The 16,859-nt window shown below is 45.3% G+C and overlaps 1 protein-coding gene across 15 annotated transcripts in view; it reads right to left on the reverse strand.

Annotated features, from left to right (window-relative positions):
- NFIA (nuclear factor I A) overlaps window positions 1-16,859 on the reverse strand; it is a 348,766-nt gene that overhangs the window by 66,406 nt on the left and 265,501 nt on the right. For all 15 annotated transcript variants that reach the window (XM_030953281.1, XM_030953289.1, XM_030953282.1 and 12 more), the window contains 2 exons: window positions 14,198-14,315; window positions 11,722-11,849 (listed from right to left, as the gene is read on the reverse strand). In XM_030953281.1, coding sequence (XP_030809141.1) covers window positions 11,722-11,849; window positions 14,198-14,315 — 246 coding nt within the window. The remainder of the gene's footprint in view (window positions 1-11,721; window positions 11,850-14,197; window positions 14,316-16,859) is intronic.

Raw genomic sequence — 16,859 nt, forward strand, 5'->3', positions numbered from 1 at the left:
GTGTGGTTGGGGGAATTTCACTCAAGGATGGAGAACAGAGGTGGGTTGTAGGGACTGAAAGGGCAAAGAGAGGAAGAGGAGTCATGAACCAAGTGGGAATGAGCATCACCTCTGTCTCAAAGCTGCTCCTCATGTGTAGGACTGGCCACGCTCTGAGGAAGAGTCAGGATGGTGCTTCGCTTCCATTTGCTGCTATTTTGTTTAAAAGTAAAAGCAAGCCCTGAGACAGGGTTAAACCTGGACTACATCCAAAGTGCTTTCTCCTGTTCAGAGCAAGGCAGTGCATTAGTGTGCTGCATCATGGATAATACTCCTGGAGACAAACGTGGGCTGCTGCAATAAAACACTAAATGCGAAGAAAGATAATCCATACATTCATATTTTTCAAATCTCGTTGATTGTAAATCCTTACTTTTTTTTTTTAATAAAATTATTTCCCTCCTATAAGTGGAACCCAAGACTTTGCCTCCAGCCCTTGCTGAGATAAAACAGTCCCATTTTTCTCCAGAGTGCTGCTCTTGGGGCTGCAGGTACCACCTCACTTGTCTGGCTTTTTGGGGTTTGAAGATCTGCATGCAAATCTATTGAGGCAAATGAAGACTGTGCACAAAACAGTAAAACAGCCTATAATTTCCCAGCTAAATTTAGCAAGAGGATCTCTTTATGTTATGCTTTTTGGTGTATATCACACTAAAAATAGCAGTGAGCACTGATGTAAGGGAAGAGCAGAAAGGATGATGTCAGTAGGGCTGTGCTGGAGTGGTGAGGACAAGCAGAGGTGCAGGATGTTGTGGATCTCCTGCTCTTCCCTGAGCAAGATGGAACCAGAAGAGAGCTGTAGCCATGCTAGATGCTGAGGTTTAAGTTTCTTTGAAGCTGGAGATTGAAAGAACTTAAAACATCATCCCTTCTTCAGGCTCACTGCATTCACAGCGTGAGCTCTGGGGTGGAAGTCACAGAAAACCCACTTTGGGTGGACAGCACAGCTGCAGTCACAGCACACAGACATTTCTGCAGGTATAAGATGGCTCTGCAGCCACTGAGCCAAGCTGTTACCCGAGCTCAGAGGCTGCTAGATGGATTTCTGTGCTTCCCTGTGCTCGCTGACTGCTGCGGTCAAAGCGTTGGGCAGCACTTAACTTGAAGGAAAGTAAAGAAAGTAACCGGGGAATGATTTATTCACCACTTCTGGCAGTGAAAAAGAAAACCACTAAGAAGCATCCAGCAAAATTATCAGGCAGCAGACAAAAGAAGTGGTTTTTCCTCATGCAGCATTGAGTAAAACTGGAACTTTCCGCCATGCGATGTTGTGGGGGCCAAAATAAAGAATGGGTTAAAAGCACATCTCTGAAAGGAAAGTTCAGTGAAGGCAGTCAGTCACAAAGACGTGAACAAAACCTCTGGCTCATGAAACCAAGCTGTTTGCTGCCAAAATCCATGAGGCTGTACTCTGAAAAGCATCACTGGATGCCTCTCCTACTGTTATCTTCTCTGAAGTGTCCACCATCAGCTCCTGTCAGAGAGAGTGAACTGCCTGTCTAGGTGAGACTTTGGTCTAGCTGAGAAGAGCCGTTTGTTCCTCTCTGAGGGCAGATTTTTGTAGGCTGGGATGTGCTGTACCTGGCAGTTGAGAAGCAGGAAAATTGCAGTAGGCATCCAGCACCATGAAATTAAGGACAATTGCTCCTCACCCGGTGCAGAAGCAGGAGCACATCTAAAGTCAGTGTGGCAGAAGGTGTGGGAAAGAGAATGGGACAAAGAGATGAGATTTTTGTCTTCTTCCTGTACCTGGTCCTGTACAGTCTTCTGGAAGTGTCCGAGGTCAGGCTGGATGGGGCTTGGAGCAGCCTGGGACAGCAGAAGGTGTCCCTGCCCATGGGATGAGCTTTTAAAGGTCCCTTCCAACCCAAACCACTCCATGATCCTGTAATTCCTCCCGTCTCCTAACACCTCTCCTTGCACCTTTTATCTCTGGGTGAAAATGTTTCCTTTAAAATAAAGCCTGTTTTCTCCTCGAAAGCCAAGATCAAACATGTGCAGGGAGCACAGTAGCTGCGCTGTGTGCTAGGCACTGGAGTGATGGTTGTACTGGGAATGTTAATAAACAGTGCCCAGAGCAGAACTTCTGCATAAAAAAGGGTGTATGTTACATCTCTCCCCCTCTCCCCTGTCTCATGCAATATTTACACAGCTGTGCTTTGTAAAAAGTGTGTGTGGGGGGGTTTATTATTGTTTTTTTGTAATTTATTTACCTAAGATAGCCCAGCATCTGTTTTGTGGTGAGCTTCTTTCACAAAGTTTCACAGTTGCCTTGACTGATGCAAAAGGAGGTCACGCTCCTTACTCAGTGATCTTAAAACCATTTGTTTCCAACACTTAGCCATTCTATTTGGCTAATTTTGTTCTGTTCTGTGGTTTTGGTTTGTCCTCTGCTTGGAAATGTGCATCCCTGGGGGAGCCGATCTGGCTAGGTGAGTATTTTAGTTATCTGTTTTATAAAATGCAGAAGTGCACAGGAATTTGCAATAATATGCATCATTTACTGGCTCTCAATATGTACTGTATATTGGCTCTGAAGATTACTAATATTTTCCAGCTGCTTTCAAAAAAAAAATAAAAAAGAAAGAGTTCAATGGAGTCTTTGCAGTGGGTCTTTTCCCATGACTGCCTACACAGGTGATGAAGACTTTCCTGTGTCCTGAAGAATTAATAAGCCTGAACATTTCTATACCAGCAGCATACCACAGGAGATAAAATATTGCTTCTGCTTCCCAAACACTTTAGAAAAAGCAAGTCTGCTGATCTCAACTGCTAAGACAGCACATGAAAGGAATGTAGTCCATTTCCCAACCAAGATCTAATCTATAGGAGAGTTTATAGATCCAAGTCAACATCCTGAATTGGTCCCAGAAGCAAACAAGAAGACTAGTTCAATTTTTGGAAGCCTACTTTTAATGTGTTTAATGCCATTTTGCAACTTAGCAGCCCCATGCTGCACTATCAGATGATCTTCAAGGATCTCTGGGTCACAGGAGACCGGTCTGGAGCTCACAAAGATTCAGGTTTGACAGGCCCCAAATCAGCAAGAAATGCACAGCCACCGTCAGCCGGAGGAGCTTGTGTCTTTCAGAGCTCACCTGTGGAAATTGTCTGCTTCTGTCTCAGTGCCAAGGAAGGTGGGAGTTTTCACTCAGCGTCAAAAGTGAGGCCCAAGACACATCACTGTCTTTGCTTTAAGTTACATTTTGTGGGCTGTTGTGGGCAGAGGTTGAGGACTCCCCATCCCTGGAAGTGTCCAAGGTTAGGCTGGATGGGGCTCTGAGCAACCTGGGGTGGTGGGAGGTGCTGCCTGGGGCCGTGGGATCCCTTCCAAGCCAAACCATGCTGGGATTCTTTGATTTTCTGGTCAACAACGGGCGGCAACAAACTGTTGCTTGGCCACCAACAACTTCTGAGGAAGTTCAGGCCCATGGATGACCAACACAGCAGGGCCATCCCAGGAATCCTGATCTCATTGGGAAGCATCGTTCCAGCCTTTGTCAGGGAATAGTTTTCTATGCAGGAAATCCTTCCCATATGTCTGAAAAAAGGATGCAGGTGATGTGAATTGTGTCTGGTGACAGAAATACCTCAGGTGACCTTACACTGTGCCAGTGCACAAAAGATCTGCTTTTCTCTCAGCTGCTGAGGTCAGTGAAAGCAGCACGTAGGGGTGATGTTAGCACCAGGCCAGTCAAAAACAGCTTTAATTTGATAACTACAGGAGAATTCTTTCTGCATTTTCGACTCAGAACTCCTACAGCTCCATCTCCATTTTTAAATGATGCATTTCCTGACATCTGGAACGGGATGCAAGGAGCAAAGCCACAAGGCTGACCGACCGCCCGACTTCTCCGGGACCACGCTGAAGGGATGTTTTCCTCAGAGGATTACAGCAAAGCTGAGGCATGTGCTTCAACACTTGCATGGGATTACTAATTTTATTAAAAATGGAAAGTACACTTTAGGCTGAATCCCAAGGCCAAGTTCTTTTGTGTTGTCCAGAGTCTGGAAAAAGAAATAAAAGGAGCCCTGGAGGGATGTGAAAGCATCTAGAACTTTTCAATCTGAGCTGACTTTTCGGTTCTTCCCCTACCTCCAACTTCCTTCCATGGTTTTGAGGCAGCACTGCCAGCAGCATGGCAAGTTGTCACAGGTCTCATGCTACTACGTGGATTGCCAAAGACAAGCTGAGCTATTGATCCAGTGGTAATTTGCTGTCAAAATGACTCTGTCTGCGATGGCAAATGAGCAATGTTAATCACTCGGCTTGACGAGTGCCACTGTGAAAGACTGACAACGCTCAAAGCACCACCAAGGACCTGCTGTGTTTCTCCTGGCTCCATTGAGTTCCTGGTCTTCACTGGCCTTGACCAATTAGAGTTTAACTTATCCATTAAGGTGCAGTTCTGGGAAAGTTCTGTTTAAAATAAACAACAACTTATATTGGTGAGTAACTCATCAGCTATGCAGCAGCCTGATTCTGATTGCCTGGCAGAGAAACACACACATTTTGTGCAGTATCTGATAAAAGATCTATAATGTGCTAACACAAACCTATCATGTAGCACCTGTGACTAACAGATTGTGATATCAAAGTCTTGATGCCTAAGTGCTCCTGTAAATGCATTAAACTTTTAGCGGCAGGAACTGTAGACTGCCAGTGACAAGGAGCTGATATGGTATTTCAGTAAAAGTTGATAAGTGTTATTGCTCTTAGAAGAAAAGAAAAATCTTATGTTCTTGAAAACCACTGGGCAGCTTGTGTTTTGATGGGATACTGTAATGCAGAGAGCAGGGATATGGCAGCACATGGACTCTATGAAAAAAAAGACATTTAAGGAAAGCTCTGTATCCTACAGCTGCTGGAGTTCCTTGAAGTGTGTTCCCATCATACATTTCACTTCAAGCATCTACCTGTTCACTTGGAGTCAGCTTTTTAGGTGGCTGCCTGCATGTGGGGCCTTGCTGAACTCCATGTTAAAGAACAAAGTTCATCCTGAACATGAGGAACAACTTCTTTCCTGAGCAGGTTGCCCAGAGAAGATGTGGAATTTCCCTCACTGGAAACACTCAAGACTGTGCCCTGTGCTCTGGGATGACCCTGCTCGAGCAGGGAGGTGGGACCAGATGACCCCACTGTGCTCCCTTCCAGCCTGAACCATTGTGTGTGAAATGTTCCCACTGTCTTTAGATATTAAGTTCAGTGGAGGAAAAAATGGCCCTGGTGCCTGCTGGGAGATGTGCTGAGGTGTGTAATGAAGCTGCTGCACCAGGCAGGTACAGGGAGAACAGCTCTGGGACTGCCTGACCTCCCACACTGAGAACCACAGGGCAATTCAAAGTCACATCTGGGAAATACTGAGTAAATTCAATTGGCAGGGATCCTGGATGTTAGACCTCCTCTGGTCTAAGGAAAAGGGATGTTGCCTAGGCTTTGTCTTTCTTCTGTAGGCCTGTGAGTATCCAGAAAGTTCAGCAGAAGGAAATGAATTAAGATCGTGAAATTCCTCTGTCTATTTATGACCCAGAGAAAACTGCCCACTGCAGCAAGCCACTGAAAAGTAGTGCCAGAGAGTTATTTGACATTGAATACTCCAGGTCTGCAGTTGAATGTTTTCCCAGTGAAAAGGGATTCTTTTTCTATTCCTTATTTTGTATAATACATGGTTCTCATGTTTTTCATCATGTTTTCTGCAGTCAATCCCTTGAATCTTTGGTAGTAACGCAGCACAATCACTGAGAACTTCTCTGGGCTCTGAGTTAGTGCAGGATGTCAAGGCCTTTGATGAGCCCACAGACCTTTTGCCTGAGGACAGACCAGACACACTCTGCATCGCTGATGATGGGACACACCACACATAAAATTTTATCTTCCAGGCAGTGCCAGGCAACAACTGTGCTCAGGGCATAAAGAAAATGATCTAGGATCTCCCTTATAGCACTTTCTCTCGAATTTCCAAGATGTAATTCCAAACAGACATTGAAAACAAACTTTTGTGGTCATCTGAACTATGCCTGAATGAGCTTTTCTGGTACATATGGCATAAATAAAAGTTTCTCAGTAAACATGGAGAAGTTTTCTTGCATGCAGAGGAGAAAGCCCACGCCAGATTTAAGAAAAGCATTATTGAGACAAGTTCTGGACTGGTTGCCTGCATGTGGTTGTTCCATAACCAGCCATGGGGAGAGTTAAGTTAGGGGTCACTGACACTGCAAGGGAAATACTCCAAAATGAGATTTCAGCTCCTCAGTAGAACAGAAATTCCTCAGAAACTGCTTTCAGACAGTTCCCTAGATGGTGGCATGAGAACAAGCAGCAGCAGCCCGGGTGTTTCAGTGAGCAGTCATGAGTCTGACTTTAAAAGCATCGTCACCACCACAGATGAGTCCAGCAGTCTAACTGGGAGCTCTCCAGCTTTCTGCAGGTTCATGTGAAATTATCAACCTCACAAATATGTCTATCAGCCATGCAGTGCAAGAGGTATTACTAATTCCTTAAGGTTTCTGCACTGAAAGTCTTGTTTGTTTCCTGGGGTTTTCAAGGTGAAGACAGACAAAGGCCCAGCACAGCACAGTGGGAGCAGAACATCCAGGCTGGAGCTGGGGCAAGGAGATGACCATGACGTGAACAGCCACACCAGTCTCTCAGTGGAAAAAGGAGCACAGAGCTCCAGCCATTTTGCAAACCAAGTTGGTCGAGGCCACAACCAAAGCAGAGCTCTGTTTGTCTCTTCAGATACCTCAAGAAGTGCAAGGAGTGCAAACATGAACCTTTCCTGGGATTCCTGTCCTCTAGGGACTGAACTACTGTGTGGAAATACAAGTAGAAGATCTAAGAATAAAGTAGAAGATCTAAGTAAAGAAACAAGTGGAATACCTAAGTAAAGAATCCATTAGGTTACTCTGAATTTGCATCTTAAACATTTCTTTCCACGCCATGCTGTAGAAACAAAATGGAAGCAGACTTGGCAAATGCCATCCATATGTTCCACAAAATGACTGAGAGAGCACAATGTGAACATTATTCCTGGATTGGTTCAAGAGAATGCATTAAAAAAAAATTGCATAAGTGGAATAGAGATATACATTAACTCAATATTTGCTTATTATGGAATTAAAAAACATATACCTGTAATTATGGCTTACCCCCATTACAAGCAGAGCTGCCACAGAACTGAACACAGGCCAGCTTTGTGCAGGAGTTCAAAGCCAGTGTGATGTTGCCTTATTTTCTTACTAACATCATCTTTATCCTCTCTTGCCCTTCTTCTCAGTTAACAAGAGTTATGTACTGAAAGTGCTGAGATAAAGTAATGGTAAGGAGGATACCGCAAAAGGTATTTGAAAAGCAGAAGTAATTTACTACATGTCTGCTTTGTTTTACTTCCTAAGCCTTCCTGTTGTGAAAGGAAATTCATCTTTTCTGGCAGACTCCAGCCTTTTTATGTCGGAGAGCTCCCCAGGAGCTTTCGAGTGCAGGTAAATGGATGTGAGACTCAAGGAGTACAGCCCAAGGAACATGGGATTAATGCTGGGGCTTGCTTTGGCTGTCACACCTGACGTACAGGGAGACTGCTGCACCCTTGGTCACAGGAAATATCTGTAAAAGAAACAAAGCTGAGTCCTTTGCTCATCACTGCAGGCCCGATGTGCCACGAAGGGAGAGGTCGTGCTGCTGGTGGTGGGTGAAGCATGGAGGATCTACACCCAGGTGGGTGAAGCATGGAGAATCTACGCCCAGCAAAGTCTCACCATGAGACAGACACCAGGGTGCCTCAGCAGAGCAAGTGAAAGCCCAGAGGAAGGGCTGTGGATGGACAATAGGTGCAGCCTGTGTCCTGCACACAGGAGCAGGCACAGGGGAAGCATCCACTGCCTGATGGAAATAGCACACAGAGTGGTTTTGTCCTCTTCTGTTCCCCGGCCAGTTTGCACATATGTTCTGAGCATACAGCCTGCCCTCCAAAGACCACTTACAGGGGCAATCACAGGGAAGCAAAGCAGGAAGAAAAGTATCCAAAAAGGGAATTTGTTCAAGAGAAAAAAATGGAGACAGATGTAGAGCGGCTAGTCACGGCTGGCGGTAAATAACCCTCTGCCTGGAGTGCTCTCCTTCTCCAGGAGGAGTTCACATATTCCATTTCATATTTCCTTTCTAGGAAGTCAAACTTTTGTTTTTCTGGCATTTGTTCTTTTTCCCTTCTGTATGGTCTAAAGCTTGTCTTCTCATTTTCCCTTTTTCTAACAGGTTTTGCTCTCTTTGAAGTGCATTTCTCCCATCTCCCTCTCCCACAGCCCTGATTTCCCTGCACTGTCCCAGGCCACACCTTTCAGTACCACCCTCTCCCAGTGCCTGTGCCACCAGCACGTGTGTGCTTCACACCTGCTCCAGGGTTTGAGTCTCCCCTCTTTCTCATGTGCACACCTCAAAATTAAGCAGATGCGACACACAGAGATGGAATATTCATCCTCTCACTCCCATAAACCTGTCAAGGCATATAGGCCAAGAAGCTATCTCTGCATAAATCTAAATCTCCTGTGAGGAAGCAATCTACTCAAAGGCAATAAAGGCAAAGGATGTATTATTATCTTTGGTGTGGATCCTACTGGGCTGGGAGGTTGGCTGCTGGCTCCTCTCTGAACTTTCCTTCCCAGCCAGAGCAGCCATCCCACAGACAAGTCTAAGCTTCCTTTCCTTGCTCTGATTTCCTCCTCCTGTTGTTTGGCCAGTTACCCAAAGGACAGGGTTTAATTATGGACTTTGGAAACCTGGCTTGCACTGCTCTGCCAGCACGGGATAAAACCTCAGCCTGTCTTCTGAAGCAGCCCCATTCTGCACTGCTGATACCTGTGTTATCCCACACAGCACAAAATGAGCTGCGGGGAAGAAGTGCCAAGCTAAACAAAAAGATGGGTTTAGTCTTTAAACTTCTGCAGCAAATTTCACCGAGAAGAAAACAAAACACCGAAGCTCAGAGATTACTGTGTGCTAAAACCTGTGCCACCATTTTGATTGTAGATTAAATCAATGGCAAGGCCTTTCTCTGGAAATAAAGACATCGGAAAGGATGGATCTGAAACTGGTCCAGGCTCCAAAGCTCCCTCTCAGAGAGGACTGCTGTGGAAAGCCCCCAGCTAAAACGGGATGTTAACATCACTTGTACAGTTTTCAGGTGACCAAATTATTTTCTAGGCAGATGCCCCACTAAAGACTCCTCGAACATTTTGGAGGTGAAACCTCCGTGTCGAACACAAAAGGCCACAGAGGTCAGTGTCACACCCAGGTGTGATGTCTGTGCACAGACCACAGCAGGACGTGTCCCTCAGGAAATACCTCGGGCCAGTGACACACCACTGCCGCCCTGGCAAGGAAGGACACTCAGCACTGTTTTGTCCTTCACCACTGATGAGCTGAGGCTCTTCAGGTAATCCCTCTGTCAGCCGTGCTCTTGCAGTGACCCTGTTTCACAGAGAAGCTGAGGCAATGAATTCAGAGGACAGGCTGCTGGAAAGCCAGGGCAGAAGCACTGGGGTGGGGCTGCGTGGATATAGCACAGGGATGGCTTAGAAGTGCATCCCACGTGGGCAGGATAAAGAAAGCTCTTTTTCTTCACAGCTGTGACAGTGATAGATGGCTTGGTGAATCTGAGCTATATCTGGTTGGTACCTGGCTACAGTCCCTGATGCTGCAAGGTGATTTTCTGCCATTTTACAGGCAAGACTACACAGAATCTGGGATTTTTCTATAATAAGTGAGGAAGGTCACGAGGAAGGAAGAACCTTCTCTTGTCTGACTTGTTCTTGCCTTTCTGAGCACCTCAGGAAGTTTGACATAGGCAGCTGTGCTTCGTCATGATGGGCGCCCAGTGGTGCCAAGAGCAGCAGAGGTGCTTTGGAGGCACTGTGAAGGCTTTGGGTACTTCCCTTGCCCAGCTCAGCAGCTCGGTGCCACCATCAAGCCAGGGCTTGGACGAGCCAGAGGTAATGACCACATGTGGGGAAAACCACCAGCAGTGGCAGCAGAATTAATAGCCAACCTCTGGCTGCTGCACAAATGGAGAACATTTGTCATTAACAACGAGCACCCCCAAACTTTGGGGGGAGCTGTCCCCCAGCCTGGCAGGGCTGCAGAAGCAGTGACCCCACCAGTTTCCAGCCATCTGTGTCTGCAGAGCAGGCTGGGATCTGTCCCTCTACGCCGAGCTTTTGTCCGCGCTCCTGCCGCTCTGCCAGCGCAGGTTCAGCGCAAGGTGAAGCTCTGCCTTGCATCATCTGCAGCCTGGAGCTGATGGAGGGGACAGCTCCTGGTGCCTGGGAGCAGGACACCTCCGAGCAAACAGCAGAGCCCTGGGGACGGCGGTGGCAAGGCAGTCACGGGGAGCCTGGCACTTGTCTGCCTGCAGGTCCACCCTCTCCTCCTGCCAAAGTGCCACATCTGCAGTCAATAAGGGCCCACAAGCTGGCTCCTCCTCATTAGAGGAGAGAGGGCAGCTGGCAGGGGATCCTCCAAGGGCTCCCAGGCACAGGAATCAGTCTCCTCCCAGTCTGGAATAGCCCAAATTTGGTGACTTTCTGGGCATGCTGTAAAGGACAGCTGTTTGACAGGGTCTCCAGAGAAAGCTGTGGGTATGTTTCCTACATGATGAAGGATATAGGTGGCTGGCCAAGTGCCCACAGAACTGATTTTAATGCTGTGCAGGTCGAATTCACTTTTCTGTGCTCTATAGTTCATTATACACAGTGCCCTGGACAAGCATGTGTTTCTTCCAAACAAACCAAACCCGTACTATTTTAAATCCAGACGAACAAGAAAGACAAAAAAATACATATTGCAAAAGATCCTTTGCACTTTTAGAGGACCTTCCCAAACCCTGGGAGGCACTGCTTGCTTTCCTCTAACAAATAAGACTTCTCTTATTTTTATTGGCAATAAATACTTGATTATTTAGCTGTAAGCAACACTGAGGCATTAACTTCACCTGCGCACATAGCACTGACCCAGAAAAATATTTCCAAGAGTATTAAGCACCCAGATGATCTCAGAATAAGTGATCAATGGACAGTCAAGTATGTAACGTAACATAACCCAAAAAAATGATCAACAGGAAAGATCACACACAAAAATTAACTGAGAAGAGGCCAAAGAGCTTCCTCAACATTCTGAAGTGTAACAGCCAGTGATATCTATTTTGATATGAAGCCTCCAATCACACTTCACAGCATTACAGATTAATAAAACAACTCCTTCTGTAAGTCTCTTAAAAGTCATTACTGAGTGATCTCAAGTGTTGTATAATGCTTGAAAAGTCCTTCTACCTTATATGAGTTTAGGGATATTTATTTAAGCAGCATAACTGATGGAGCACAGCCCAGACAGGTACTGCTTTTTGCTAGAAAAAGCTATCCCAGAACTGGATCTGGACAATTTGACAGAAAAAGACCGCCTATCTTCTGCTGCATTATTTAAATACTTCAGATATTTGGCCAAAACACAGAAGTGACACACTACAGAAACATTCACAGCTGCAGGAGCAATAAAACCACTGCCATATTTTCATGAGGCCGTTTCTCGGAAGTGACGAGACGTCTAGAGCTGGTCACCTCTCTAACACAGCAATCCTGATAACCAAACAGAGCACGTGGAGATGAAGTTCTGAGGCTCTGAGAGCCGGGGCTTACCTGGCTCCACTTCATGCCATCCACTGGACTGGCTGCCACTGCCTGGAGAGCGCCCTTGGCTTGTGTAGAACGGCTCCTCACCAGGGCTGTCCATCTCATCCTCCACAGACTTGAGACGTTTTGTGGAGCTGAGAATGCAAGAAACACACCATGAGGGCATGGAAGAGGAACCAAGGCACTGCTGTTGGGACATGCTTGGGAACAACTCAAGGCGGAACAGATTTAGGGTGCTTTGGTGAGACACAGAACAACGTTTCACAGGCCATACCCCTAAACAGGCACCAGTTTGACCAGAAGTTAGTCTGACATTTAGGCTTTCACAGATTCAGAGTAGGACATTTTCCAAAGCACGCAGAGGTCAATAAAAAGGCAAGAATTTCATCTGCATTGCACGGTTCTTGCAGTTTGAATGAATACGGTGATGACACACGAGACTTATTTTCATTGCCAGATTTTTTTCACGGCTAATTCTGAAAGCAAATTGTTTATCAGTTCAAACTTTTATTTTCAATCTTTTCAATTAGCCCAGTCCCATAAGAAGGAACATAGGCAAGTGGATGATGGAAGAATCCATTCTTGGTTCAAATGTTCACGTTATCCTACAATAAGAAGCATTTGACTCTGCAGCTGTGCCAGCAAGCACAGAAAGCCCCCAATGGGTATCTCTGGCCAGTGTCAGCATTAAAGAATCCCCCCGTGATACATCACACCTCCCTCACCAGAGGCTCAGGACACAGAAGAGCCCTTTGAGTGGTCTCTGGTGGCCGCTGGCTCCAGCAGTTCTGCAGGGAGAGGATCCCAGAGCCAAAGACACTCAGCTTGGCTCTGTTTTCCATAATGAGTTGTACAGACTGTGTGGGGACCTTACTGAGAATTTCTCTTCTAAGTACTTTTCCAAGGCTGGGCCAGCTCACTTTTTTTTTTTTTTTTTCCTTTTCCCCAAATCTGTATTCTATTAAGACTTAAGGCATTCAAGAACAGGCTCCTCTGTGTAGGGGGAACACATTTAACAGACATAAAATCTTCCACTCTTGGTTTAGAGCTTGCAGCCTCCCCACCCGAAGCTCTGCACAGGTAGGAGCTGGCGGGTGTGCAAAACCAGTTGGTGAGAAACAGGAAGAATAAGTCTTGTGGCATGTGTGGAATGCAGGTTTGGCCATTCCTTAATTTAGAGAATTGTTATGTGTCAATAGGGGAAATTGTGTGCATACAATATAATTACCGCCTGATAATTCTGCTGAGTCTGTGTATTTAAAGAATTTTTTTTTTTTTTTACTGGGAACAGCCTAATGAGAGGAAAACAAACATATTACCAAGTTATTAACTACCCATGCTGTTTATAATTAGCTCCTTATCAGTGGTAGCTATTTGCAGAAGAATAGAAGAGCAACAACTGAGCTCTTAAGTAACATTAATAACCTCACTTTTGCTTCTGGAGTCACCAGTAAATTCTACCTGAGAATGGTGCTAATGATGAGTGCTGTAGGCTACACAGTTTACAGGCAAGAAAGAAACAGCACAAAGTTTTTAATTGATGTGTAGTGGGAATTGTAGTCACCAAGCTCCATAACGTGCACACTAAGTGCAAGACAGAATGTTCTTCCAATCACTGCAAACTGTAAGAAGTTACTGCTAAGAGCCTCTCGTTAAAGATTATTATTTTTAAAATAAAAACAACAGCTATATTCAAACTACAGAGATTTTTCACACGTGCACTTGCTCACTGCAAAGCTGGTGGCACTGCAGGCTGAGATAAAAATGTAAAAGAGCGTTAGGCAGGAGTTAGACTTTCTTGTCATGTCTTTGAAATAAGTGATCTATTTTGGCTGTGGGGGAAGAAAAATCAATCTGGTTCCTTAATAGTGTTCAAGACTACTCGAGTGACTGAGCTTGTTTATAAATCTAATCTCATGGATGATTAAAGTGAAAGGTAAAAAATAAAAAATATCCTTGTTTGATAGTTGGCATCTAAGTCAAAATCAAAATCAGATGGGGCAGTCATCTGCATTAGCAATTTGGTTTTCCAAAGGCTGAGTCACAAACTTCTAAATGCTTTATGAAAACTAAATGCTTTATAGACCAAGATCCTAAAACAGTCTTAGTCTCACAGGTAACACTTTTTACAATAAAAACTACATTTAAGTCTATCTTAAGACTTTCCTTGCATCTTATTATGCTCCAAGTTATCTTCTGCCACAAGCTGGAACTCAGCAATTCCAGTGGAACTTCTCCTGATACCCCCAGGTACAACCAGGAGCTACACAGGTCCACGCAGCAGTTTTTCTTAGAGGCTTGCACACACAAAAAGAACTTTACAGCAATCCAGCTGAACATTCAGCTCTGTGAATCTGAAACAGCTCCACATCGTGAGGCCCCCAAACAGCTTGTCAGAGAATTTAATGGTTACTTTCCCAGATGAGTAATGATGCTGGCCTGGGTTTCCAAGGAACCTGGTGGTAGGCAGAGATTAAATTACCTGGTAGAGGATGTGCTAGGTAAAGACCTCCTCATTGCTCCTGGGCTCATGCTGTAGTACGAAGAACTTTCCAAATCTGAGAGGGAGAAATTAGGGCCTGTTCCTGCAGCTATCGGTGCTGGGGAAACAAAAGAGATTGCAGTCAGTAAGTCATGTGAATATGGCATGAATTGCACTTCAAAATCACTTTCTTCTTCCTCATGGGTGTGTTTAGTTTCACGATGGGAACAGGTGGGATGTGGAAATTAGGAAATGCTAATGGTACCTGGCATTGCAATCAAGAAGATGGAAATTTTATCAAGAATACAATGTTCCATGAAAAAGAATCTCTCTTACATTCCTCCAAAGATATTATTATTATTTTTTAAAATTAAACAATTACGGCACGACTTCCTCTAAGTGCTGCTTTTCTATTAATGTCATTCTAACATTTAATGGAACTTGTTGCTTTTAGGACCATGTTGTCTCTATTGGCATGGTTACAGATAGGCTGCATCATCCCTGTAGAGTGCTTGGCAGGATCTATAAGCAGCACAGGCAGGGAAATACACACCTCAGAACCTCTGGGATGCATGTGATGTACAGCCACAAGCACAGAGGTTAAGAAAGCAGATGAGAAACTTGAGTTCTTTTCTGCCTAAGAGCATCTGAGCTTTCCTCTGGCCTCTCCTCCAGCTAAATCAGAGCTATGACTCCCCAAAAGTTTTATCCAGCAGTGACCTTCCACTTTTCACCCCATCACCTTACCCAGTACTGAAATTTTTCTTGCAAGGGATACGAATCCCTGCAATTTCCCTGTCCTGGATCTTTGGTTTCACATGAAACATCACAGATTCCTACACACCCTGAAATTTGCAGGCACAAGCCATGAACTCCACGTGCTGTATTCTTCTGGGAGCAGACAAGGAGCAGAGCAGCTTAATGTTGGAGCCAGCAGAGAATGGATTTCGTGCCGAAATGCCACTAATACAGCACATGGTACCACGTCCACTGTGGCTGTTCCAGTGCTATTCACAGGACAATGCAACTTCGGGGGCTGACAATCACAGATCATGGGTTTCTCTCACACTTCAGAGCCATCTGAAAAGGGACCTCCTGCACAATGAAACGCACCAGCTTGGCCTGGGCTGCATTGTCTGAGAGCCCTGATTCACAGCCACAAAGGCAAGGCAGTCTCAGTGCCACACAGGGATGCTGAGCCAAGTTTAATCTTTGGTCTGAGAATCTGGCCCATTTTCAAACATGAAAAAAATCTTTCAGTCCAACGGGGAAGGAGTGAGGAAATGAAGACAGGATAGCTCCTATCACCCAGCTAACATGTCTGGGCTGGGAGTGCTGCCACTGACTGTAACGGGGCCAGTGTTTCACCCCAAGTCTTAAGGAGCTCACAATGTCAGATTTGACAGAGGAATAATGTAGCTTTGCAGCTGCCTCATCATCCCCACAAGACAATTAGTTGTTGTTTGGCAAGGATCTTTTAAGAACGTCATTGAGACATAAAGGGAACAGCCTGGATATCCACAGACTTCTAAAGCCAGGGACGGAAAATGCACAAGGCCATTAAAACTTGAGAAAATCTGGAATGGTCATTAAAAGGAATTAAGTTGGGAAGTAATTTATGACAAGAACACTCAAATCCTTTGTTATCTTCTCTTAACTATCATAGGCTTCCTGCACACTGGGTATATGAGAGGGTGTGTTAACAGAGGCAAAGAAAAATTAAGCACAGTAAAATTAACTGGTTTTATCAATTTGTGCTTTCTGCAACAGTTTCCTGACAGCAGCTACAAGAGGCTGTAAAACTGATGAATTTGCATGGAAAAAGAAACCGGTGTAAGTAATTTGTGTAAAAGGTAACAGGGACATGGACTGCTATAATTCAGACACCCTGCAGATAGCAGACTGCTGCAGTGTGTGCAGTTATGGGTTAGAAAAATGACCACACTGCAGTCAGTCTGACTTGAATGGAAATCAATCATAAAGGTACTCTCTGCAGCATCTACTCCACAGTTTTCAGCAACTTCCTTGCCAAACAGATTTGTGCTCTGCAAACCCTTTCCTGAGCAATTCCTCTTCACTCTCTGCCTCCCAAACTTACAGGTTAAGCACACAGCTTTCCAAACAGGAACATAAAAAGGCAAGCATTAAATTAAAGCACCGTTTCTTTCTGAGGCACAATGAACTTCCTGGACATTGCCAGATTTATGAAACAGTTTTATTCCAAGGAGATAAGGAAGAAAAACTGGTATGTGGGTAACGCTTCCCTTCTTTCTTTCCCCTGCCCCATTTATTGCCCTTTCCCCAGATGCTGGATATTTCTTGAGTTGGCCCTATAGAAGAAAGGAATACTCAGAGCAGGGCTAGGGCAGGAAAAAGGCATTGCTGATGCTGTGTAAGCTCAGTGCACAGCAGAAAGGGCTGACCCCACAGGGGCTGGTGCCTCGGTAGCAAACACTGAGGATGCTGTGCTGGTCACTGGCCAAAACCACTTTGCCACACTCAAATGCCAGTTTGAAAACAGAGGGTTAAAGAACAAAACTCATCTTTAACAGACACCAGCAGAGGTTAAAGTACCTGGCTGGGCTGTGGGGGCCAGTTCCTGAGCCCCGTGGCAGTCCTTGCACAGGAGCCACCACCCCGCCACCATCAGCTCAAGGCCTCT

The sequence above is a fragment of the Camarhynchus parvulus genome, chromosome 8 (assembly GCF_901933205.1).
Source record: "Camarhynchus parvulus chromosome 8, STF_HiC, whole genome shotgun sequence".
Classification (NCBI taxonomy): Eukaryota; Metazoa; Chordata; class Aves; order Passeriformes; family Thraupidae; genus Camarhynchus; species Camarhynchus parvulus.